Source organism: Cyclopterus lumpus, chromosome 21 (assembly GCF_009769545.1).
Source record: "Cyclopterus lumpus isolate fCycLum1 chromosome 21, fCycLum1.pri, whole genome shotgun sequence".
Classification (NCBI taxonomy): Eukaryota; Metazoa; Chordata; class Actinopteri; order Perciformes; family Cyclopteridae; genus Cyclopterus; species Cyclopterus lumpus.
Window position 1 is genome coordinate 20,421,832 of NC_046986.1, and position 25,722 is coordinate 20,447,553.

The following is a 25,722-nucleotide window of genomic DNA, read 5'->3' on the forward strand; positions in this document are numbered from 1 at the left end:
CCTCTCTCTGACAGCTCTCCCATCCTTCTGCTCTTCCACGACAATACAACAAACAATCATAAATACATAAACAAACACGTGAAAGCTGCTTATAAGAATTGCACTAAATGGTTTCTTTTACACGGAAAGTTTTGCAAAAGAACGTCATTCTGTGACAAATGTGTAGATGATATAGATAAATAAATCGTGGGATTAATACAAGTATTCCAGAAACCTGGATGTGGAATAACAACAATAACTGTGCAATAGAAAAAAAACACAACACACGAACATTTCTTCAATTAAATAATGTTATTCTAAATATAAAGAGAACAACTTTTAAATGCCCGAATGATTCAAGATATTGATGTGGCCTGTATGAGAAATATAGGTGCTGAGTTCTGAGAGGAGGCGAGAATAGGAGGAGGAGGAGGAGGAGGAGGAGGAAGGGGAGGAGGAAAATCATTTTTTTTTTTTAAAAAGAAGAAGAAAAAAACTTGCTGGCACCGCCTGCCAGATTCACAGCGGATCTCAGCGATTTATCGCATCGGCGCATCTCCCCCTAAAGTGTGTCTAAGTGGCTCCGCCGGACAGGCTGCTTACACTGAGGCTGCGGAGCTGCTGCTGCTGCTGCCACTGTTCGCTTCACAGCAGAGGGAGTTGTCTCGCGGCTGATGCTAGATCAGTTCTTTATCTCCCATCTTCTCTCATCGCAATCTTTCCTCCTTCTGCGGATGTGAGTCGACGCCGGCGGCATATCGCGCTGGATGGCTGGTGCACTGAGCGAGCCGGCGTGAAGCTTTCTTTCTGCTTTTTCTCTCCCCCCCCCCCTAAATTTCATTATCATCATCATCATCATTATTATTATTATCAACAACATCATCATCAATCTCTTTTGCCTTTTTGAGGCTGACACTGAAACAACAACAACAACAAAAACAAAAAGGCAACAGAAAAACAACAATGACAGACCCGGACAGCCAGGAGTCCTACCCTGTCCCGGACCCGACTATTGTGGATCCCCGCCCGGCAACAGCGCGGAACGGCCAGTGCGCCCCAGATGGCTTCACCAACAACCATCACCAGCAAGCCAAATCCCCCAGCCAGCCCGAGACGTTCACCACGGGCCACGAGATGAAAATCACAGACGGCGTGGAGGGAGAAGGTAACTCCCCTCTAATGTTTGGAAATGTTTCTTTATTTTTATTTTTTTTTTAAAGTTATGGGTGTGCATTTGTGTGTGTGTGTATGTGTGTGTGTGTGTGTGTGTGTGTGTGTATGGGACCCAGATGGGAGGGGTATTTTTTATCCATGTGAGGTATAGCCTATTTTTAGTCTGATGTGAATAATTTATGATAGCCCTACATCAGCAGAATTCAGATCAGCGTGACGCAAAAGTAGAATTCAAAGCTTAAATTATTCTTAAATTGATTCCGGTCTCCAACGCCGTTTCTTTATTCATTCCCGTTTTACATATTTCCGTGCCTCTGGGGACAGAAATTGCCCTGCATGGAATTCAATTGTTCCTAAAACAGGGGCACGCAGGCTCGGCCTGCTTTAGAGCTGGATTCTGATACCAGTCACGCGCATGCCAAACCTCTAAGTGTGCATTTGCAAAGCACATATGAGTGTGTCTGGTGTGTTAGTGACCACCAATTTAATCCCATTCATCTTTTAATATGCATGAAACCTGTGAAACATTCCACAGTGGATAATTAATACGAGGGCCACAGTTATTCAATTCATCCTCAGTCTGTTGCCCAGTATACGCATCCAGTTTTAGTCATGCATGTTGCTGGATCTGATTTCAAGGGCTAATTGACATGCTAATTAAACCGTGTAGCTTTCAGTAGCCTAATGACATAATAATAAACTTAAATGGTTATTATATTTAGAGTCGTGACAGCTAAGTTGATTGGATTTGGTTTATTTATAAAGGCGGACATCAACCTACAGTATATCTAAAAGATACATTTAACTGTTTGTGTCTGCGATGTTCTCAATCCTAAAATGGCTTTAGGACCATGGTCAGCTGTCAAATTACACTTAGGAGGGGCCCTCCAGGGACTTAGAGTTGCACTTTCATAAAGTCTGGAAATCAAGGATACACTATTATAACCCTATACAGGTATACTCTATGGGTATTACTCTCCTCAAATCACAAGGATGCTGTTGCCCACTTAAAAAGTGCATAAGCAAAAAAGGAGCACGACATGTCCAATAAATCAAACTATAAACGGACCAGATGTCGACCACGAAGCAGCTGTACATGCGTCTTAAATGTGCACTCTCTCAAATGGACGACTTCTCTGAAGTCAAATTATCTGAAAATGGCTCTCCTCAGTAAACATTATACATTTGAGTTTATGGTCTCAATCAAGTTTTCGTCAATACAGTATGATGTTCATTTCGTAAATGATGGTTTCACTTAGAGTAAAATAGAGTATAAGGCAGCGTATGCATTAGGGTGGGGTAAACCTGTGATTGACAGGTCGCTGCCGCTACCTGAGCAGTATACGGCCACTCCTCCGCCATCCAAATGTGGTCACTTCGGTTCTCATGGTTGCAAAAATAATTCAAGATGGCGACGGCCAACTCAAGGCTTCAAAACGTCCACAAACCAAAGTGTGCCGTCACGATGACTACGTCCACTTCTTATATGCAGCCCATGCACTTACCCCACTGAACAAGGCTGAGATGCACTTCCAAAGCTGCCCCGCCAGGTGTTTCTTGGGTAGGGCTTCACTAGTCACACCATCCCATAAGCACACCAACAACTGCTCACTGCACCCGATGGGGGCCATACGAGGCTTGGCAGATGTAACTTTGTCTCCCTTTAAATGATGTGCATGTGGAAGACTTAGCATCAAGCTGCATAACCCTCGACCTGAAATAACTACTTACGTTCTTGGTAACAAAGGAGGGATTTGGTTTGAGGGCAGCCCCGCTACGGTCACCACGAAGCAACAGGCAACCGGAGTGCACCAACAGGGCGGTTCGTTCACACAGCCTTCGCTGAGGTCAAAGCCTCGAGCACCAATGGCATTTCCCGCTGCGGCAGGGTCCTCACTGTCGAGATGCTCCCTCCCATAGTCGTTTTTGCAGTGTCAACAAGCTCCTGGCCGGATCCTCCTGCTGACTCAGAGCCATCTTGATGCTCATCGGCCGCAGGGAGAGTGATGCCGGGGAGGTGGAGGCGGCTGGAGGCATGGTAGTCTCTCTCCTCTGAGGGTGGGCGAGCAGTAGAAGATGGCTGAGCTGGGATTTCACCTCGTCTAGACATATATAGCACTGTGTGTCCGATGAAATTGATCCGAAGAGCCCACACGGGATAATGCGGCTTCCCGGGGGATCATCCCAGTCCATCATCAGTGCTGTGAGTCCCAGACACACAGCGATTGCCAGAGATATGACACAGCCCGCTGTTGATGCAACTCCCTGAATCAGATTATTCATTTGGCCGATGCTGTTTTCCAGAATGTCTAAAAGCCGGGTGCTCCAGGCTTGGGTGATGCCAGCATAACACCCTTAACACACCCAGGTTGTTAGCAGCTAGCTGCACTCCTCGTTGAAAGGTTTTGTAAAAAGTAGATTTACCTGAAGAATAAAATATAGAGGTCTCTTTTCCAATGCGAGTCTGTGGGAAAAAGTCATTTTGGGGCCAATGGCATCGCAAATTCCACATTGAGGCCAGTAAGAAAATGGTCTTCAAAGCCCGGTACTCTCCCTAAGGGTTTGTGGTAAGCTTAGAAAATACTGGATCCTACACTTCCCATGATGGAACTTAACAGTGTGTAACTTGGAATTCAGTTAAAAAGTTGTAGTCTCTAAACACAACTCAAGGTAACCCTGAGGACATCCCTATGATATCACCCGGGACAAAGCTCCTCTAGAACCAAAGATCTCCTTATGCAATGGATTCACCAGGCGGAGTAGTACTAACCACCACCTCTTCTCACTATATTATGACGTCACGTGTAATTACGTAAAGTTAAAAGTTTAAAGACTACAACACAACGTTATGTTCCTCACATTCACAGCCTCCCGGTCGACATCCCCCCCACCCCCCACCCACCCCACCCCTATCCATCCATCGAGCTACCTGTCAGAGAGCAAGATGGGGAGTTTTTTCAGATGAAAAAAAAGTTGATCTCTTCCAGGTCACACCCATCCTGGGAATGTGATATTCAATCACATGTTTCCTTGGCAAGTGTGCTGCCTGATGTTAACTATTTTTAGAGAAGAAAGGTGTCGCAGACAAGTGTTGAGACACACACACACACGCACACACACACACGCACACACACACACTAGTTTGTTAAACTAGTGTGTGTGTCACAGAGAGATGAATGAGGACGTATTGAGCACATGCCTTCTGTCTGATCCCCCAGCCAGGGATCATGTGAGCAAAGTAATACAACCATGCTGTTTCACTTCCCCCTCTGCTACCCACACACCCACCCACACACACACACACACATGGTGTCATGCTTACATTTCTGTTCTACAATGTAAGCATGACACCATGGTATAACCTTTCCTAGCTTCTATTGTGCAGTTTTATGACCTGAGTTTTTGTCTCTGCAGCCAGACACAAAAAGGTCATCCTGAACAGCATGATGCATAGATCATCATTGTGAACAACCCCTGATGAGTGTTTGTTGGAATATTCCACCCACTTAAGCTCCACTTATGATCCGACCGTATCCGGGCCGAAAACAATGCTAACGTCCAGAGAAAAACACTCACTAATATTGTTATCAGCGCGTGTCCAGTCATGATGTTATAAGACACGTGTCCAATGGATCCGATGCATCCAACCAACAAAAACAAACTTTTTGTTCAGCCTGGGTGCTTTTTAAGGAACAAATGAACAGAGATGATCTCATGATTGGAAGTGTGTAATTGTGGTGGCTCTAAATGTTGCTCCATGTGACTCACTCTCCCTCACACACACACACACACACACACACACACACACACACACACACAAACACACACACACACACACACACACCACATGTACAATACATTGCACATACCTTTTTACTTTAATATATGCACTTATACAAACAGTTCTAGGTACAAATTGTCTCGACTAGACTGAGGTCAGTACATTGCTTGGCTGTCCATCAAAAGCAGTTGGCAGCACTCACTGGTGTGAAGCCAGTCCCAGGTCCAGGTCCCTCTGGACACTCTCCCTCGCTCTACACCCACACTGGAGAAACAGTGGGAGTTAACAACAGCAAGGACTGCATGTCTGGTGAACCGGTCATCCCGGAGAAATGCAAAGATGAATAAATGTATGATTGTTAGTTTATATTATTGTCAAATTATTGTTTTATACAAGATAGTTTTTTGCGACACGGATGGTTGGGCTACAAAGTGTACTTAACAAGTACATTACGGTGCTAACAGGTACTGCCCCAGCAACAAGCTTTTCTCCAACAATAAGGATGCTGTGAAAACATCCCATTGAAATGTGAGTAATTTCTCCAAACTTATGTATAAACGTTTGTATAAATGCTGTTGGAGCAAAACAATTCCCCCCTGCGGGATTATTATAGTAACTATCTGTCTGCGATCTCAAGCGACCACAAGGAACTTTTTTGTTGAGTTTCGGAGCACCAGATCACTCATTTTACTGCAGCAGGGCTCTGACAGTTTGCTCCATGCAGTCCTGGTTCTGGTTCTACCGTGCTAGTGGGCCCAACAATAATTACTGTGAACAATATTCACAGTAATTTTAAGGGGAAACTCCACTTGTGTTAAGGTCAGTTCTCAAGTCACAGGGAGCACAAAGTCTTTTGTGGCTCTGGAGGAGCTTTCTCGAGTCTATGAAAAATTAATTTCACAATATACTGTTAAATCTCTAAACTCAGCGAAGCTTGGGACTCCTAACAGAAGGCATGCACAACAAACTTGACCAATACCATTATTCTCCTTAAATTCTTAAAGGGTTTCCTGAAAAATATTTATATTTATAATTGAATATTTAATTTAAGAAAAAATAACGCACTTTGTGTCACATTGGAGACAGAGAGTGGAGATGTCTGCAATATATAAACAAGAATATGTTTTTTCAAAATAAAAAAAGTAAAGGCATGTAACGTTTCTGTGCACAATCTTGTATAATAGCTCTCTTTCTGAAATAACTCCTTATCTGCGTTGAAGATTTCTTCACCAGTGAGATAAAGTAGTTTGATGGACTACTTTATACAGTCCACGTCTATGTAACTGTGAGTGCTCAGCATGGTGGATTGATACAGGTGTAACGTGGCTGCTCTTGGATTTTGTTTAACCCTGCGGAGGTCAGTCCCTAAACAATGCTCCCATGACCTGTAACATGCAGTGTGACCAGGGTCCTCAAAACACACATTGAAACAGCGCATGAAAGAAACATTACAAAATGCACGGGATGAAGGAATTGTCTTTTTAACACAAGTTGTTTGTCTCACTGCAGGTCTCCTCGAGAGCAGCATGCGCCTGAAGCCCCACGAGGCCCAGAGCTACAGGAAGAAGGTACTCTGGGTCTCCTGGTTCTCCATCGTGGTGACGCTCATACTGGCGGTGGCAGCCTTCAGTAAGCATTTCAAATACTCATTTACAGGCATGCAACTTGGGCTGGAGTGCTTTAGAGTAACTTGTGAACAGTGTGTCGTGTGTAGTAACAAGACTGACGGTGGCAGTTTATTTCTCACTTCCCTGTTGACTGAGGGGAGATGTTGCCAAACGCAGTTTTACACACCTCTGTTGGAAGAAATGCACATGGTCTGAGTTACATTGTTTTACAAAGGAAAAAAAGATCACAAGTGCTACTTTTGATTATTTTTTTTTTTTTACATTTGATCAAAGTAAACCCTAACTAGCCCTAAATTTGAAAGGAAACACGTTGAGCTTCGTTGGAAGGTGTTAAGATAAAATATGATGATGGTTAACTGTCCAAAAAAGCAAACGGGTGAATCATTAATTGTGAAAGCAGAGAATATGGGACGTGTAGACACATTAGCACAGCGACTGGTCTCTCTGGTGGAGCGGGGTTCATGCTATTTATGCCTTACAATGTGAGATACAACGAAGCACTGTTGGTTCCCCCTGTTGTGTTTGATGGAGCCATTGCAAAACAATTTTAGCAATATATAACACTTAACACAAGCGAAGTGGCGTGAAAGAGGCATATTTTGTGTCCAAAAAGTGGCACAGAACAACAAGAGATGCTGTCAGATTGCACTGTTTACTGTGCGAGGTAGAAGCTTTAATCACATTTACAACAGCAAACTGCAGACCAACAATAAACCTCTCAATGTGCTGCTGCCTTGGGCCTGCCCTTTCAGGTGCAGTCAATTCGCCCGCCTCCAAAGATTCTCCCCGCTCTAGAAGGTGATGGATCCATTCCTAAAGTGTTCATACTTCCATCCTGACCAATGCACATGCTGTACTTTCCAGGCTTTTATGTGGCAATAAGACTGATTCCCTGAAGGTACATTTATTATACGAGACAATCTCAAGTTCGTGGGGATTCACAGAAAAAGGGCAAAGATATGGGAATATACAGTTGTCAATATTGCATTATGTATTAGAGGGGAACTACAACCATTTTCAAAATTCATACATGTTATCCCTGTCGGTTTCAGACAAGTTCATAAATTCGTACCAAATCTAAAAAACCTAGAGTGCTAAAACTCAAATGTGTGATGTCATCAAGTATGAATTCTGGAGCTGTTTCATAGACAATGTATTGGGAGAGATGTTCGATATGACACTGGAGGAACACGACAATAGAATGAAAGAAATCAGCCTCCCATTCATTGTCTTTTGGAGCATCCGGACACTTTATACTTGATGACATTACACGTTTGAGTCACGTTCCTCCTCTGGTTCCTGGCTGTGAGAGAGAGGAGCTCATATTCACAAATATGGAGAGAACTTATGCCCCAGTGACACCTCCGATGTTGTGAAACCATGTGGCAACAGTTTCACGCGTTACGTTGTCTTATGATGTAGAGGATGTCCACGGTGTGCCACACGGTTGCTTTGTCATCCCGGCTAAGCATCAGTTTCAAGTCACGATGTGTCCCAATCTATTCAGATTTATAATCCTTGATGTGCTGACTAGGCAGTTTTTTTTTTTTTAAAGCAATGCAGCTGCATTGATTCACACATTTAGACAAAGCCAGTTTAGCCCAGTTTAATTTGACAAAGATGTCCATGTAATATAATACATTGACAAAACCATAAAGGAAAACATATTTTAAAGTTCAACTATGTCACAGGCGCTAAAACGGAGCGTTTCAGAGGTGAATACAGGTATATTCAGACAGACGGTATAAGAAAACTAATGTACCTTTTGTATTTATTAAAACATGTAAACATGTTATAGTAGAATCCCAAAATGCAAGTTCTTAACAGGAAAATGATCATATTTCCATATTTCATGTTTCATTTCACTCTCATGGCTCTGATAGAGTCTCTTTTTGGCTGCTGCAAGCAGACACTCTAAAAACCCGCTATGTAAACTTGCCAAAAATAAAGTAAGCAAATGGTGAACATAGTGGAGAAGCAGCTAAAGAGACATTTTTCTTAGAAGTTAGCAGAGACACAAAACTGAACAAAAAAATGAAAAAAGTCTGACGGCGGGGAAAAAAAGCCTCCAAATGAATGAAAGTGTTCTTCTGATAGTTCGCCATATCAACTTCAAAGTAGAAGTGAGTCATTTGTTTTTGTGTTCACAGATTGTTCCCATGGCTTCCAAGAAGTCCAACAAATCAAGATCAGAAATAGTTGTGACGATAAAGCTTTTTTTTTTCGGTTCTTGATATGAAACTTAGGTGAAACTGTAATATGAAGACCGCCACAATTATTATTGGCATATTTGTCATTCTCCTCCAGCAATACCATTGCAAGGAGGCATGGACACAGACTTTGCAAAGTAGGAACATGGTGAATGTTTTTTGTGTGTGTGTGAACTTAGACGGATGATGACCCACACAAATGTGAACCCATGAGAGCGAGGGAGAAAGCCCCCGGCTAGGAGATAAAAAGAAAAAGGGTAAGAACAAGGGTGCAGGGTTGTGTAGACCAGCTCCAGTCACAACTGCAGCCTCCAGTGGAAGCGTCGGCTGCACCGTGTCAGGAAATGAATAAATGAATGCGGCGCTTCCGTCTTCTGCACATGGACGTGGAGAGAGGGGTTTAGAAAGAAAAAAGAGGCTGCGCGCTGAAGAGGAGAAAGCTTAGTGAAAGGGAGCATCGCGTGAGACAGATGGATACGGAGGTGTGGAGTGAAGCTCTGAAAGGTGCGACGGCACCGGGGGGACGAGGCGGGATGAGTCCTGGCAGGCGGCGTTGGGGAGTTAGTGGTTGTGATGGCTCAACTTTAAGGAACAGTAGCGTGCTGTTTCCTCCCTCTTGTGCCCTAGTTTCTCTTCCTCCCGTCAACTTGTTTCCTTACCATCTTCCCTTACCTCCTCTGTATGTACTGTCTCACCATATCCCTCCGTCTTTGCCCCCCTTTATGTTGTCCTATATATGTCTAGAACTAGATCCACTGTACTCTATGCGGGCAAAGATACAAGATGGTTGGATTATCTAAAGCCGACCAGTGTGTCTTGTACATCTTTTTTTTATTATTGAGTATTCCTCTGGTGGAAATGTTTTAGTAAAGCAGGGTAAAAGCTTTTTCTCTTTTCCCCTCTTTCGTCTTCTCTATATCCCTTTATTTCCGTCTCTAAGGAAAACTACAAACAGCCTCTGCTCTTCTGTGACCTTTTCGCAGTACTTTAACATTTAGAAGGGATGAGGGTTCAAGGCCGATCCCTTTCCACTCCCCTTGAATGTCTTCAGCTCGCAACCTTTTCTGGAGGAGCTGTCTTTTGTCCTCCCTTGGCCACAGTCACTCACCTTTTGAAAGTGGCACAAGTGTGCGAGGCTTTATCGGACACATCAGGCTCCGAGAGTGAGCTGAGGCTCCGCTTATACGTTGGTTATGAAAACGACGTCGCATTTCCTTGATGTATTTATTGGTCTGGTGAGCACACACAAACACGGATCTTGACACTTTACGCTTTTCAAGTTGAGCTTTTGTTCCAAATAAAGATATTATATAAAGGAACACATAAAATGACAACTATTTCCGTTTGTTCTGAACTCAAATGAGAGTAAAAAAAAGAAAGAAAAGAACAACAAAGAGACGCAGCAGCAGCAGACACTAGCACCCTCCCACGTATGCTTATTTCTGTGTTTTTATGTAAATACGAGTCTGAGAAGACAAACGCTAGTCCCAAATATTCAATGCAGCTGGTTTTTTTTTAGATCTGGCATTCTCCTATACTGCATTTGTGCTACCACCACCTGTCGGTCAATGGAATAGTGGATCAGGATTGTCAGGGATATCAAGCAAGTCACCGCCCTGCTCACGCGCGTGAAAACATAATAATCATAAAACCATTGCTACACAGCGCAAGTGGTAAAAATACTCCACAGGGTAACTTTAAGTTTGGGTATTTTTTAACCATCCTTAAACAGTGAGTTGCTGTGAGTTGAGAGCTGTTAATTATTAACATGGTGTGAAGCATAGGGAATATTGACCGATTACTAAACGTTGCATGTGGAACTACTACAGACTACTACCTTCCAGCCAATCAGACTTTTGGTGGCAAAGGGCCAGGCTATAAAATACAAATGGCACAAAGCAAAGATCTTATTTATTGCACTTCAGCCACTGAATACTACGCCAGTTGGTCTAATAATGACGCTGTTGATTTTAAAGTTGACCCTTCTGCTATCTGCACATTTTTGCAAGGGCACCGTCGCTGTGTCCTCTGCTTAGCCCCGCCCAAGACAATTGTGATTGGTTTTTAAAAACAAATACACACAAGGCAGAGCGTTTTTTTCCCCCTATACCATATTATGTGGAGCCAGACCTTTCCTTTCGTCAGCAATGTGGGGATAGTTCTGGCTATGTGAGACAACTGAACTATGAAAACACCTTCTCATTAGAAATCCTAACCCAAGGCTTGTAAGTAGCTGAATAGATACTGTTTCATTATCAGGTATATAGTGGGTTTTTCAGAATTGTGTTTATGTCATCCATTTGTATTGTGCTTGCTAAGGGGCCCACAGGAAGAGCTGTTCCATATTCAGAGTGGGGGACAGACGACACGCATGGTTGGTTTTCAGGCTCTAGGAGCTAGCATGTGGACTAATAGGTTGCCACACGGTCAATCAGTGGCACTGCCAACAAGCATTCTGTGTTTTAGCAACGAGATGGGGCGGGAGTAAAAAAGGGAGGGAGCTAATGGGAGGGAGCATGGCCAAGAAAGAAGGAACAAGAAGTAGAGTGCAGCCGGACGGCAACTCGGGGAACACAGTCTTGCAGTGTGGTAATAAAAGATACTAGAACCAGAGCATGAAAGAGGAAGAAAGCAAAAAGGACTGACTTATTGACAGAATATAGAGAACGTTATAGAGGGAGTTAGATGGATGGAAATAAGGCCTGATGGAAGAGAAATTATGAAGCACTGAAACTCTAAGACACGGTCGGACAAGAGAGAAACCAAGAAACCCCTGGGCCAAGAAACTCCTCTCTTTTTCTCCTCCTTCTTGTTTGCCCTCTTGTGTATCCGCAGTAGAGCTGTAATTGCTGTGATGCAACCCAGATACATAAATACACAGTTATAAATAAACCACCAATTCATGGATATCTATCTGGGCCGAGACTTTGTAGCTGCAGACGGAAGGAGCCGGGGCCAGGGAGTGAGTTCAAAGTTTGACGCGTGGTAAGAGGGGCACAATAATGCCCTTGTTTGCCAAGAAATGTCAACAAAGGCAGCGGAGGATTTAAAGAAAACCATTTTTCCAGAGGTTTTATGCGCTGAACATGTATCAGACCTCAAGGATGCACACTGTGGGATTTTGTGAGCAAATATCAATACAAGGAGAAACTTTGTTTGCTTAAAGGGACCTCCACAGGGCACCTTTTAAGTCGTGGCGTTAGCTACCTGTTTCCTCAGTGAACTATCGGCGAAGGCGGAAACATCTCTGCTGTTGGTTGTAATTGACTAAGTGCTTCGATTTATTTTCCAGAGCCCACCTTACTCTGATGTCATGTAATTCATATGTGGCAGCTTATATGCACAACAGAGCAGAATTGCTTCATAGATGTTGCCCATAGAAAGCCAACAAGTCCAAAACCAACAATGAGTCGGCCCCTTTAACAAATACTATCTGTGTATCCAGGGTCTGAAGTAGCTTATTCCATCAATGAGCCACACCATTTGGGTGCACCGTTCGTCACCATGCACTCTCCGGCGCTACCAATATGTTTCAATCCGTGGGTGAAAATAGTCCCCAAGAAATCCACTATTTACTCCTTTGTGAGTAACGTTAGCTAAAACCCTACTGTGTTCAGCTGTTTTTCCTCCTTCTAATAAGGAATAATTAAACTTTAAACGTGGGGACTCATTATAGAAGAGTAACGTCTCCAGAAGAAACAAATAAGCTTGAGGCTACTGAAGGAAATACTGAGGGACAGTATAATGGATTGTTGGTTTTCTTTATTTGGGATTTATTGACAATAAGACAAAAATGCTAGACTTGTCCTTTGTATAAAATGTGACTTTTTCAGGGTGATGTGATAGTTTTACACCATGAATAAGGTAAGACTGTGCTGGGCAAGAATGAACAATATTTGGAACTGAGACAGAAGATGTCCGTAACCGCGACAGAACACATGATAATAATTATGTATGCTAACGCTGCATTAAAGTGATTTAACATTATCAGGATTAATTTGTGGACATTAGAGATGCATATGCTGACTCCTTTGCAGCTTCCACTATCTCATTTGCTGGATCTGAAAAATAAACCACAAACAAAACGACCGAAGCAAATGATGAATCACAGAAGGCCGAGGGTACACAATAGAGATGTTTGTGTTCAGCTGCATGTGGTACCTGCAGGCCATTCATCATATCTGGGCGGTCACTGCAGAAAAACAGTCGTACCAATATCCCCCTCCCTCTCTTGCTCCAATTCCATCTTCCCAACCTCTCAGTCACACTCCTTTTCCCACCTTTCTTCCTCTCCACCCAAAACCTCCTCCTTCTTTTGTCGTCACTCTCCATCCTTCCCTCACTCCCTCCGCTTTAATCATACACCCAAACCCACCTACAGTCTGTCTCGGGGTAGAAAACACAATCATTTATTCATCTGTTTTCCCTCCCGTCCCTGTGCAGTCTATTTTTACTGGTAAACACCAAGTTGTCAACGGGGAAGCTGCCAGGCTATGTGGCGTTTGAATTACAAATCCAAATAATTTACTGCTCGTTGTTTGTCTGCAATCATTTTAACAAAGCTTTAAGCTTTTTTTTTGCCTTTTACTTTGCCTGCGTTCCCATTGCCGTACATGTAATAGGTTAGTTAATGATGTTTCGGTGCTTTCACCTGCCCCAGTTTCTATTTATATGTGGCTGTGCAGGTGTGTATCTTTTCTGTAATTACAGTCAGATTCTAGTAATCGGATAAGACTTAATCCCCCGGACCAAATGGTCATTATGTGTGATCGTGGTTTCGCTGCAATCAGCAGCGTTTACATGGCACGCTGTTGGTAATTTCCAAAATACCCAAAGTATTTTATAAGAACTTTATGATCCTGTCACTTATAGATCAGTTATGGCTGGTAAAGCATGCCTCTCTTTCTTTCTGTCAGACCGTAGTAACTTACTGTTGCATTTGTAATCGTTGTAAAAAGTACATGCAGACGTGTACTACCTGCTATTGCCACACAAATACATAGCGGTGGACATATAGCAAAGGCCCCCATAGGAACGACCAGCCTTTAATCAGGTGCTGATCATCTGAACTTTACTCTCATACTTGTATTTCAGCTTGGTCTCCTAAAAATTACAAAACTGCATTGTCAATTTAGGTTTTGAGGAAAGCATATTTTCTCCCGGGCTACGTACGCTTTTTGGCGATTCACAAGTCCGCCTGCAGAAATCCGCGTATGGAATGTCAGGATGGGTGGATCAAACAAACATAGGACTTTCACCCAGGACACCGCATCAAAAGTCCACATTCACTTATTTGAATTTTTGTCAACAACATAAATAAAGTAACAAACATACTTATTTTAAACCAAACCATGATTATTTTTTACTGCAAGCATTCAAGGTGTGTGTGTGTGTGTTTGTGTAAATGAGTTTTTGTATGCATATGTGTTGGGAAAGAACAAGCAGTACACTGAGTTCCCCCTTCAGACATCATCTTCTCCATAATTAAGTGTTTGTTTACTTCAGTATTCTCGATCCATTCCTGAGGCACAGAAATTAGTGCACCCGTGGCATACTTGCCAAATTTCAACATATGCCACTTCAACTTTCAATGGAACACAGTTGTGTCTTACCTTCCTTGTTTAGAAGCGAGGGTTCACATGAGGACCACTTTCATGACTCTTTTCCTGACGCCGCTTGTCCAGAGGTTATATTCTATTCCGTGTCTGCTGGAGCTGCCTATTCCTTTACCATCATAACAGGTTTTTAGAAAGACTAGCGGGGTCCTTTACAGATTTTTTGTCAATAGCTTTTCTCGTTTTTAAAAAGACATCCCAGATCAAATTTACATTTGCTTGGGCCAATTATACAACCACCACCTCCAGAAAAATAAATGTTAAATGCAATGCAGACGTTAATCCGCTTACTATGGCACATAAACGTTGATGGTACTACTTGAAGGTGCTTCAAGGATGAAGGCAATGCCATAACTTGTGACCTTCCTTTTCACTTTCACTTCCTTTCGCTTTCCTGCAAATTCATTCACACGTTTATGTTTAAACGGATTTAAGGAAGTGGACTTCTAATCCAGCATAACAACCTTTCCTTCCAAACGATGGCTGCAATTGATTCTTTTGTGACTCTAGAATTGAAAATGTGTTTGGTTTGCTCGCAATCGATCACGGGAAGCTTTCTTCAATTTAACGCAAAGTGTGATTGGCCCACTAACGCAGCAGCTACAGCCCATATAGCCGGGTACATATATATATATATATACAATAGGTGCATTAACTGTGTGGATACAACCTGAAAATCCCAAGAGTCATGCAGCAAGTTCCTCAACTTCCTCAACTATGCTGAATTACTTGTAATTCTAACATATAGAAAGGTGTTATTATCTGCCAGCTGCAGAAAGGGAAAGTCATTATCACTTTAAAAGATGTCTATTCAAACTGGATTACTATTATCAGATGACCTAGGAATTTGCAGTGGGTAATCATCACTGACTCCCTGCTTTCTAAACAGGAATCACAGGCGTACTGTAGGTATGGCAAATCACAGATATCCTCCTCATAGATAACTCTTTTGAGTGTCTCCTAATACGCTACATACCTGCTCAGTGTTCAGTGTCTACCCCACGTCACTTAGCAGACTGAAGCTGACTGGGGCCACACAGGCTGTTGACTGGTATGTTAATCTTAAGTGGTTAAATGTCTCATTCTTTGCTCATTGTGTGCTCAGGGGGACAATGCTGTCTCTTACAACCCATGATTTGACATGTGACGGGACTGTATTTGCCATTCACTCTCCGTGATGGCAGTGACATAAGCAAAGGCACATCACTGGCATTCTGTTTATTACAAAATATATTTTGTACTGTAAGACCTTCATATTGAAAAAGTTGATCCATTTTTTGAGCCACCCCTGGTCCAGTTAGTCTCATGGTTATAATATGTGGCCTTTCTATGAATTCGTTAGCTAAACTACTTATGAAGTCATCTGCTGATTTTTATGATTTTGTAATATTCTTGTAAATTCCAGTACAAACAGACTTTGATCATCATTAGTTTTAGTGTCGACTAATAAGGCTCATAATCCATTATTTCTTTGTGAGCACTTCACGTCATCGGAGACAGCCCAGTCGGCAGGAAAAAGGATTTAAGTTTCTTCAAAACCACGGATATGCTGAATGTGGACGTTTTTTGCGTGATGTAGTATAGCGAAAGTTCTGTGGTATTATAAGGAGTAAAAGAGCGAGAAAGTAGCGGATGGGTGGATGGAAATAGTGGATGGGTCAAACAAACACAGGACTATCACCTCGGAGACCGCCGTATGTGTCGCATGTACGGTGACCAGACGCCCCCGGATTCAAGCTAGGTATCCGGGGTCTTTCCGGACAAACATCTATTTAACACTTGAATAGTTTTCACCACAACACCTTAACACTGAGAGCTTTCATGTCCATATCACATACCGTTTAGTCTTCTTGGTTCATCTCGTTTTACCCTCGGTTTGGACCAACTGAACCAAACTCCAGTTGTGAAAGCTACGTTAATCATCGTTTTGCTGCAACTATGTTTGTTCCGGTCCTCACTTTCTCTAATTCCCGATAACTCCACCGCACCAGAGTCCCGGTAATATGCTAACCAGAAATACACTCACCATTACTTAAGTGTGTCTTTGTCACCAATTTGTTCAGCTCCTGGATAAAGGATTAGGTAGGCTTTTGCATATTTTACTCGTTTATTTCGTGATTCATTCTAAAGGTTTTTTTTGTTGTACAAACTTTACTACAGTACAGTTATGACAAACTGTTGTAGATGTTAATGAATTTGGGTGTTCGAGTCACTTTTAATAGCGTGGCTGCTATCTATGCGGTGATGCCGCATTATAACTGCATGGCTTTCTGCAGAAGAACCACACTGTCACAGTCAACGGATCCCCTTGCTATTCACACTCTGCGAAGCTACTCCGAGCGCAGCAGTGTGGTCTTCAGTGTTCTCGGTTTCTCACACCAGATGCTGCAGTCACCCCCCCACCCCACCTTCAGCACCACGAGGAAACAGACAAATCGTCACGCATGCTCACACAAAGCATCCACGCATATTTATGCCGCCCTTGCACGGCACAGATTGAAAATATTAATACATTTGTTATGTCATCACGAGAATTGCAGACATTTAGATCGGGTGACCCGCATTTAAAAGCTAATGTAATTTATATCTGCAACACTGGATTTATTGAATTCAAGGCACGCTAATCTTAATCATTAGTGACTCAAGTGTCCACTGTGTTTAGTGACTGTGGCATGGATCTACAGCATATATATATAGATGTGTACAACACTGGGTATGTGTTAGTGTTTGTGCTCAGGCCCTTGTTCTGTATGTCTATGAAGTCATTATAATGCTGAGGATAATGTCAGAGTTATGAATCAAAGCCTTAATGTTCTCCAAACAGCCATCTTTCTTCTTCTCTAGTAAGGCTGTTTTACACAATGAGGGTGGTTTTTGTGTGTGTGCAATTAGTTTGCAGGTCAATATATTTTCTCTAACTTGTTTCACAACATACTGTATATATTCTTTTCAGAACAAGGTGGATTTTCTGAGGCATCAACCAATCACGTTGTGGGTAACGGGTTGAGTTGCGGAGGCTAGTATGGATAGTTTGAACCAGAATGGCAAACTTTATTATTCATTTAAATCAAAAACTCCTTCTGTTCTTACCTATCAGAGTAAAAAATATAGACATAATATTTGCTGGCGAGTATTTCTGTTTTTTTCGTTTTTATTTATTCGTCACCCCCACCCCTGTGTAAAGACCTTTGGGCTTGGTCATTCCTCCACATCCTGTAGTGGATTATGGCTAGGCCAGACCCACATTCAGTTTTTTCTGTTATATTATATATACTATATCATACTTCCCATACAACATAGCATGCATGCATTTAAATCCTGAGGCCTATGAGGGAGGTCGACCATCTCCAACTTTGTGAGTGAGTTCACCATTTAAAGGCGTGTTACAGAGCTAAATCTAGACCAGGACTACAGTAGTTGTAAGGCTGTGTAACATTTGAAAATGTTCTATACTTATGCTGATACGACTCCGGTGTTTGTTAACATATGCCAAAACAATAATTTCTTAGATATACAACATTATATCAGGATTATAAATTTATTTTGGGTTGTCAAATAAAAAAAAGACACAAGAAGACCATGCTTAATAAAAATAAACACTCAGAATTTATGTCATTTAGGATTTAAAGGAGCACATATGTGACTAAAGAGAAAGTTAACACGCCTACAAATCTGAACAGGCATTCAGGGCATTCAGTTATCAAACCCTCTGTCGATTCTAAACTGGGATGGATATAAAACAGAAGAGTTTTACATTATCAAAGCAGAGATGACTCACTTTGCACCAGTTCTCTTTCTGTGGAGGTCTGTAAATGGTATGGGAATTATGTTGGGCTGCAAAGCCTTTGAACTAGTGTGTGTGTGTGTGTGTGTGTGTGTGTTTGCATCCATTTGTGCTGTGAACCCTTGATGTTCATGGGATACCATTTGGCCATGTACGGTTAGTTACACAGCTTCTCTCATCACACCATGTAATTCAACTGAATAAATGATTAAAGCTGGAACCGGCACACGTAGTGACACATGTACTGGTTGTGCAACATGCCGCTAGCTAATGAAGCTAACAGCATGGACACCAAGGATTTTTCCCTCTGACCCAAGACCTACTTCTTAAAGCCGGCACTTGTTCGTGCTAGTCCCGCTGAAATATTCCATCTGGCTGTTTTTCATGTGAAATTGTTTAGTGATGACTAGAGACGAGTAAAAAAAAAAGAAGAAAAACATTCTGTCATTTTGTAATTAGACTCTTGGGTATTTTGGTTACATTGGGATTCAGGCTTTGTCCATGTGGTAATTCTGACCTTCTCAGCATCGCTGCTCATCCTTGTACTCATGCTGAATGGATTTCTGTTCAGGTTTCCCATTACATTAACTGTCTGATCCCACCTGTAGTTTGCGACAGGTGGTCACAAATGTCACAGACATTGCTGCTTCATGGCTTTGGTGTGCCTAATGGCCCAGAGTGACTTGATGGCAAACTACAAAAATACCATAATACCATAAGTAAGTGCCATTCAAGTGTTATTCAAGGTATAGTCAGAAAAGATGTGTTTTTAGTTTCCAGCAGAAGATGTAGAGACTCTCTGCTGTCCTGATGTCAGTGGGGAGCTCGTTCCACCATTCAGTCAGGGAGAGTAGACTGTCGAGTGTCACATTGAGGTTCCTGGCACGGAAGTCGGGGCTAACACAGAGTTGTTGAAAGTGGTACTCAGGTCGTTGGTGGTCAGGTCGTGGGTGGGAGAGCCTTTCCCTGAAAGGAAAAGTAGTTCAGTTTTGTCAGGGTGGATTTGCAGGTGATGTGCAGACATCCACTGAGAGATGTCAATCAGCAGGCAGAGATTCGTGCTGCTACCTGTGTTTCAGATTTGGGAAACGAGAGGATCAATTGGGTGTCATCAGCATAGCTATGGTAGGAAAAGCCATGCGAGAGAATGACAGAGCCAAGATAATTAGTGTACAGAGAGAAGAGAAGGGGACCCAGGACTGAGCCTCGAGGGACCCCAGTAGTGAGAGGTTCAGACACAGATCCTCTCCAAGTTACCCGATAAGTGCGGTTGTTGAGGTAGGATGAGAAAAGGGAGAGCGCGGTGCCTGAGATACCCAGGTCCTGGAGGGAGGAAATAAGGATCTGGTGGTTCACTGTGTCAAATGCCACAGAAAGGTCTTGTGGCATCACAAGGGGACAGGTAGTGGAGGGGCGCTACAGAGTGGCCACCAGTGCAAAAACTACATCTCCCAGCCTGTCTCACCGCTCACCCAGCTGCAGCTGCTTAAGACACCTGATTGAGGCAGGGCTGGGAGACTTAAGGGAGAGCACCTGGGAAGGAGAAAGAAGAGCGGAAGGTGAACCCACGAGCACCTGGAAGAGGACAACAAGGGAGAGGACCTCGTAGCCGGGATTCACCAGGATTGAGTTTTTGTTTGGTTAATTAACCACTTTCTCCTCCGGGATGTTTTGTGTTATCTAACTGGACCTTTTTTTTGATACTTTGTTGTTTTTGGATGTTACCTTGCTGGTGGGATGGGAAATAAACCTGGACTTTTTGTTAAATACCCTCGGACGTGCCTGTGTTCATCTCTCTCTTTGCACCACCCCAGGCTAGCCTGTCCTAGCGACAGCCCGTGACACTACAGGTGGTGGAGAATGCGGGCACTGGGGCCAAAGTGCGGATGATTGAGAGAGGAGATATTGACGACTTGTCCCAACTTTTTTCAGAACTTCAAACCCCAGGCCACCAATCCAAAATGGAGCCCCTGATGCAGATGCTGTTGGAGAGCCAAAGGGCGCAGCAGGAAATCAGCGGTGCCCTGTTGGCACAGCAAATCAGGGCTAATGAACTGAAGGAGCAGGAGCTCGGGCAGAGGCCAGAGTCGAAGCCCAGGGCTGCTGATTACATCCCTAAACGTGGCGTGACCGACGATGTGGAAGCTTACCTTCATGCCTTTGAAGCTACGGCGACTCGAGAAGGGTGGCCAAAGAGACAGTGGGTTGGACTTCTGGCGCCTTTCCTATCCGGTGAGGCCCTTAAAGCATTTCGAGATGTAGAGGCTGATATTGCCCACGACTACGACCAGTTAAAGGGGGAGATTTTGAGTCGCCAGGGGCTCACCAAATTTAGCATGGCCCAACGGTTTCATAACTGGACTTTCCTAAGCGGAGAGACGCCCGGTCCCAAATGCACGAGTTGATACGAGTGGCGAAAAGGTGGTTGGAACCGGACAAACACAGCCCGGCAGACATGATAGAAACCCTGGTTATGGACAAGTATCTACGGGGTCTACCATACGAGGCAAAAAAAATAATTGGCCACCAAAAGTTAACAACGGCCACAGGGTTGGTAGAAGCCGTAGAACAGTTCCAGGCGGCCTCGGACATGCTCCGATCACCCTGTGAAGCGCCGGTGGCTTCTGTCCCGGCCCGGCCAAGTGTGCGTCGCCAAAGAGGTCCGGCCCTGGCCAACCCTCACTCGGACCCACCCAGCAGAGGCGGTAGTTCACCTGGACAGCCACGAGCGTTCCGGAACCCAGAGCCCCGCCAGTGCTATCGCTGTGGCATATTCGGCCACATCTCCTGGCAGTGTGAAAGGCTAGACGAGCCCATGCCCACAGCGGAATCCGCCAGCGGCCCCCATGTCCACTTTGCTGCCCTCCTAGGCGAAAGTAGGGACCGGCGACCAACGTGCCCCGTAAAGGTGAATCGACGGGACCTAGAAGCCTTGCTCGATTCAGGAAGTGCTCGGACCCTAGTCCAGGAGGCAGTTTTGGAGGCAACGTCCCCGGCTCAAGGCGATCCCGTCCCGGTGGTTTGTGTCCACGGAGATACCCGAGAGTATCCAACCACCGTAGTGAAACTGACCACAACTAAGGGCACGTTTAATGTCGAGGTGGGAGTAATCCGGGACCTCCCGGTCCCAGTCCTGATCGGGCGTGACTTCCCAGCTTTCCGGATGCTGTGGAGGGAAGCCCTAAAGAAGCTTAGCCGGGAGCCCCGCAAACGTAAGTCGAACCATCCACAATTGAGTAAAACCTGGGTTAACGTTGCCAAACCATGCTTGTCCCCTCTAGTGTCAGTCCAAGCCTTGGCAGAAGCTTCTAGTGGAGCTGAGTCTGATGACGCTGAGCCCCAACCTGGGCCAAGTGAGGAGGACACTGATGGCCCTTGAGAAACACTGCCCCTTAAAGGTCAGTATGGAACCGCACAGTTGCAGGACCTGACTCTGGGTAATGCCTTAAGAAACGTCCAGGTCCTAGAGGGAACGTTGGTGGGAACCCGGTTGACCCCTTCCTACCCTCATTTTTCAGTGAAAAATGGCCTCTTGTATCAGGTAACAAGAAGTAAGGACCAAATCGTTGAGCAACCACTTGTGCCCCGGCCTCACCGCTCCACAGTTCTGCAGTTGGCCCACACTCACTTGCTGGGAGCGCACTTGGGCGTAGAGAAGACTAAAGAGAGGGTGTTACAGAGGTTTTTTTGGCCCGGAGTCCACAAGGAGATAGAGAACTACTGCCGCAGCTGCCCAGATTGTCAGGTCACCGCTCCGAAACCGACGTACCGGAACCCCCTTATCCCTTTGCCTATTATAGAAACCCCCTTTGAACGAGTAGGCATGGATATTGTGGGTCCCCTGCCCAAAAGTGTCCGGGGGCACCAGTACATCTTGGTCATAGTGGACTACGCCACCCGTTATCCAGAAGCCGTCCCTTTAATAAAGGCCAATGCTAAACAAATAGCAAAAGAACTGTTCCTCTTCAGCAGCCGCGTGGGGATTCCAAAGGAGATTCTTACCGACCAGGGGACCCCCTTTATGTCGAGGGTCACCAAGGAGTTGTGTGCGCTGTTACACGTGAAACAGGTGAGAACCTCGGTCTACCACCCCCAGACAGATGGGCTAGTGGAGAGGTTCAACAAGACCCTCAAAGCCATGCTGAGGAAGGCCATTGACAAAGACGGAAGAAACTGGGACCAGCTGTTACCCTACCTTCTGTTTGCGGTAAGAGAGGTGCCTCAGGCTTCCACTGGCTTCTCACCCTCTGACCTGTTGTATTCTCACAAACCCAGGGGCCTTCTGGACATCGCCAAGGAGACGTGGGAGGAGCAACCCTGTCCCCATCGTACCATGATTGAACACGTGGGGGCGATGCGGGACCGGATGGCAGCTGTGTTCCCCATTGTGAAGGAACACATGGAGAAGGCTCAGAGGGATCAAAGGGCCACCTATAACCGAGCAGCACAACCCAGGGAATTCAACCCAGGAGACAGAGTCCTAGTTCTTGTCCCCACTGTGGAATGTAAGTTCTTGGCTACTTGGCAGGGGCCCTTTGAAGTAATTGAAAAGGTTGGGGGAGTCAATTACAAAGTACGACAAACAGGGAAGAGGAAAGGTGAGCAAATCTACCATATTAACCTCCTAAAGAAATGGCATGAGCGAGAGGTGTTGTTCAATGGCCTTCCCCCCAGAGAGTCGAGAGAACCCGCCCGGGACGAGGTGCAGTTAGGCCCGGACCTCTCTCCGCACCAGCGGCAGCAGGCAAAGGAGCTGGTAGAAGGAAATCAGGAGGTATTTTCATCCCTCCCAGGCTACACCCACCTGGTGGAACATGAAGTACGCACCCAGCCGGGAAAAACGGTGAACCAAAAGCCATATCGGGTGCCGGAGGCCCGCAAGAAGCTGATTAACGAGGAGGTAAGGAAGATGCTGGCGTTGAACGTGATTGAGGAATCCAAGAGTGCCTGGTCAAGCCCCATCGTCCTGGCTGACAAACCGGACGGAACAGCCCGGTTCTGTAATGATTTCAGAAAAGTAAACGACATTTCTGAATTTGATGCATATCCCATGCCTCGTGTCGATGAGCTAATTGAAAGCCTGGGCCAGGCACGTTTCCTAACCACCCTGGATCTCACCAAAGGTTATTGGCAGGTTCCATTGTCTCCAGGGTCGAAGGAGAAGACAGCCTTTGCCACCCCGGGAGGCCTCTGGCAGTACCGGATGATGCCTTTTGGCCTGTTTGGAGCCCCCGCCACCTTCCAGCGCCTGATCGACCAAGTACTGAAACCCCATCGAGAATATGCAGCGGCCTATCTGGATGATGTGGTAATTCAGAGCCCAGACTGGGAGAGCCACCTACCACGGGTTCAGAAGGTCCTCGACTCCCTCCGACAGGCAGGCTTGACCGCCAACCCCAAAAAGTGTAGGCTGGCGTTTGGGGAGACCAACTACTTGGGGTACACCATCGGGTGGGGCCTTGTGAAACCCCAGGATGCGAAACTCGCTGCCATCCAAGACTGGCCAAAGCCGTTGACCAAAAAACAGGTGAGATCCTTCTTGGGCCTGGCCAAATATTACAGATGTTTTATCCCGGATTTCTCTGTGATAGCGGCCCCTCTCACCGAACTGACGACCAAGAAACATTCCCGTATGGTGACATGGTGCCCGGCGGCAGAAGAGGCCTTTAACGACCTGAAGAGGGCCTTGTGTTCGAAACCAGTCCTGATGGCCCCCGACTTTAGCAAGGAGTTCGTGGTCCAGGCAGATGCTTCTGAGATGGGCCTGGGTGCTGTCTTAGCCCAGATGAAGGAAGGTGAGGAACACCCCGTTCTGTATTTGAGCCGGAAGTTGCTGCCAAGGGAGAAGAACTATGCCACAGTGGAGAAAGAGTGCCTAGCGTTGAAATGGGCCCTGGAAACCCTCAAATATTACCTGCTTGGAAGGAGGCTCACTCTGGTAACAGATCATTCACCTTTGCAATGGATGGCAAAAAATAAGGAAACAAACAGCAGGGTGACTAGGTGGTTTTTAAGCCTCCAGCCGTTTAACTTCTCTGTCATTCACAGGCCAGGGCGACGCCATGGCAACGCAGATGCCCTGTCCCGCCGTGATGCCTTCTGGTGCTCATTCACCCTGCCGAGGACGTCAGGCCCGGGGAGAGGGATATGTGGCATCACAAGGGGACAGGTAGTGGAGGGGCGCTACAGAGTGGCCACCAGTGCAAAAACTACATCTCCCAGCCTGCCTCACCGCTCACCCAGCTGCAGCTGCTTAAGGCACCTGATTGAGGCAGGGCTGGGAGACTTAAGGGAGAGCACCTGGGAAGGAGAAAGAAGAGCGGAAGGTGAACCCACGAGCACCTGGAAGAGGACAACAAGGGAGAGGACCTCGTAGCCGGGATTCACCAGGATTGAGTTTTTGTTTGGTTAATTAACCACTTTCTCCTCCGGGATGTTTTGTGTTATCTAACTGGACTTTTTTTTTGATACTTTGTTGTTTTTGGATGTTACCTTGCTGGTGGGATGGGAAATAAACCTGGACTTTTTGTTAAATACCCTCGGACGTGCCTGTGTTCATCTCTCTCTTTGCACCGCCCCAGGCTAGCCTGTCCTAGCGACAGCCCGTGACACTACAGTCTAGATGGATAAGGACAGATGAGAAAGAGACTGCTTTAGCAGTGTGAAGTTGCTCAGAGACAGCAAGGAGGGCAGTCTCTGTTGAGTAGCCGGCCTTGAATCCAGACTGGTGAGGGTCAAGAAGGTTGTTACTGTGGAAATACGAGGACACTTGGTTAAAGATAGCTCGCTTTAGAGTTTTGGAAAGAAAAGGAATAAGAGAGACAGGTCTGTAGTTGTTGACTTCGGACAAGTTGAGGGTGGGTTTCTTCAGGAGAGGGTTAACTCTTATCATTATGAAGTAAATTATTGCACAATGTAATAGCTTTCAAATGATAACACCATTGGCATTTAGATTGGTTATTATCTGTTGCCACTTTAATACTAAGAGAACAGTATGCTTGTTGAAGATATTTTAGTGGTTTGAATCAGGAGGTGAGGCTGGAACAGACAAAGCTCATCCTCTTTGATGTCCCATATTTTGGCTCTTGTTTATTAATTAGGGTCCGAGCGGGTCGGCGTCCCGCCGGCACCCCCGACCGGCGCCGGTGAGCGAGGACCCGTTCATTGCTGCTCGCAGCTTTAATTATTATTATGTTTTATTAATACAACCGTAACATCTTTTTTGCACACATTAAACTAAAAATCCAAACCCATTCGTTGAAATAAAGCAACCCCATCTAAGCAATATGAGCTCAATGATGGCTAACCCGTTGCAAGAATATATTTTTTTTTCCATCGCCACATTTTCCCTTCATAGAACATTTGTGTTGATATTTGGTTTTGTCTTTGATATTATGTCTGGGTACTGATTCTTAAAACTTCAGGAGGTTATGTGTTGCAACATTTAGTGCTGCGACAGATAATGCAGCAACCCAAAGTTGCCTGCTGCATGTTGCTACCCTATTGATCCCCTTCTCAAGAGCAATTGTTTTAAAACCCCTGCAGGGCTGAT

The 25,722-nt window shown here is 44.9% G+C and overlaps 2 protein-coding genes across 2 annotated transcripts in view; one reads left to right on the plus strand and one right to left on the minus strand.

Moving 5' to 3' along the window:
* acmsd (aminocarboxymuconate semialdehyde decarboxylase) overlaps positions 1 to 25,722 on the minus strand; it is a 41,322-nt gene that overhangs the window by 8,099 nt on the left and 7,501 nt on the right. The gene's annotated exons all lie outside the window — the stretch shown is intronic.
* tmem163a (transmembrane protein 163a) overlaps positions 467 to 25,722 on the plus strand; it is a 55,501-nt gene continuing 30,245 nt past the window's right edge. Inside the window, exons 1-2 of the mRNA XM_034561494.1 lie at positions 467 to 1,144; positions 6,443 to 6,562. Coding sequence (XP_034417385.1) covers positions 943 to 1,144; positions 6,443 to 6,562 — 322 coding nt within the window. The 5' untranslated portion in view covers positions 467 to 942. The remainder of the gene's footprint in view (positions 1,145 to 6,442; positions 6,563 to 25,722) is intronic.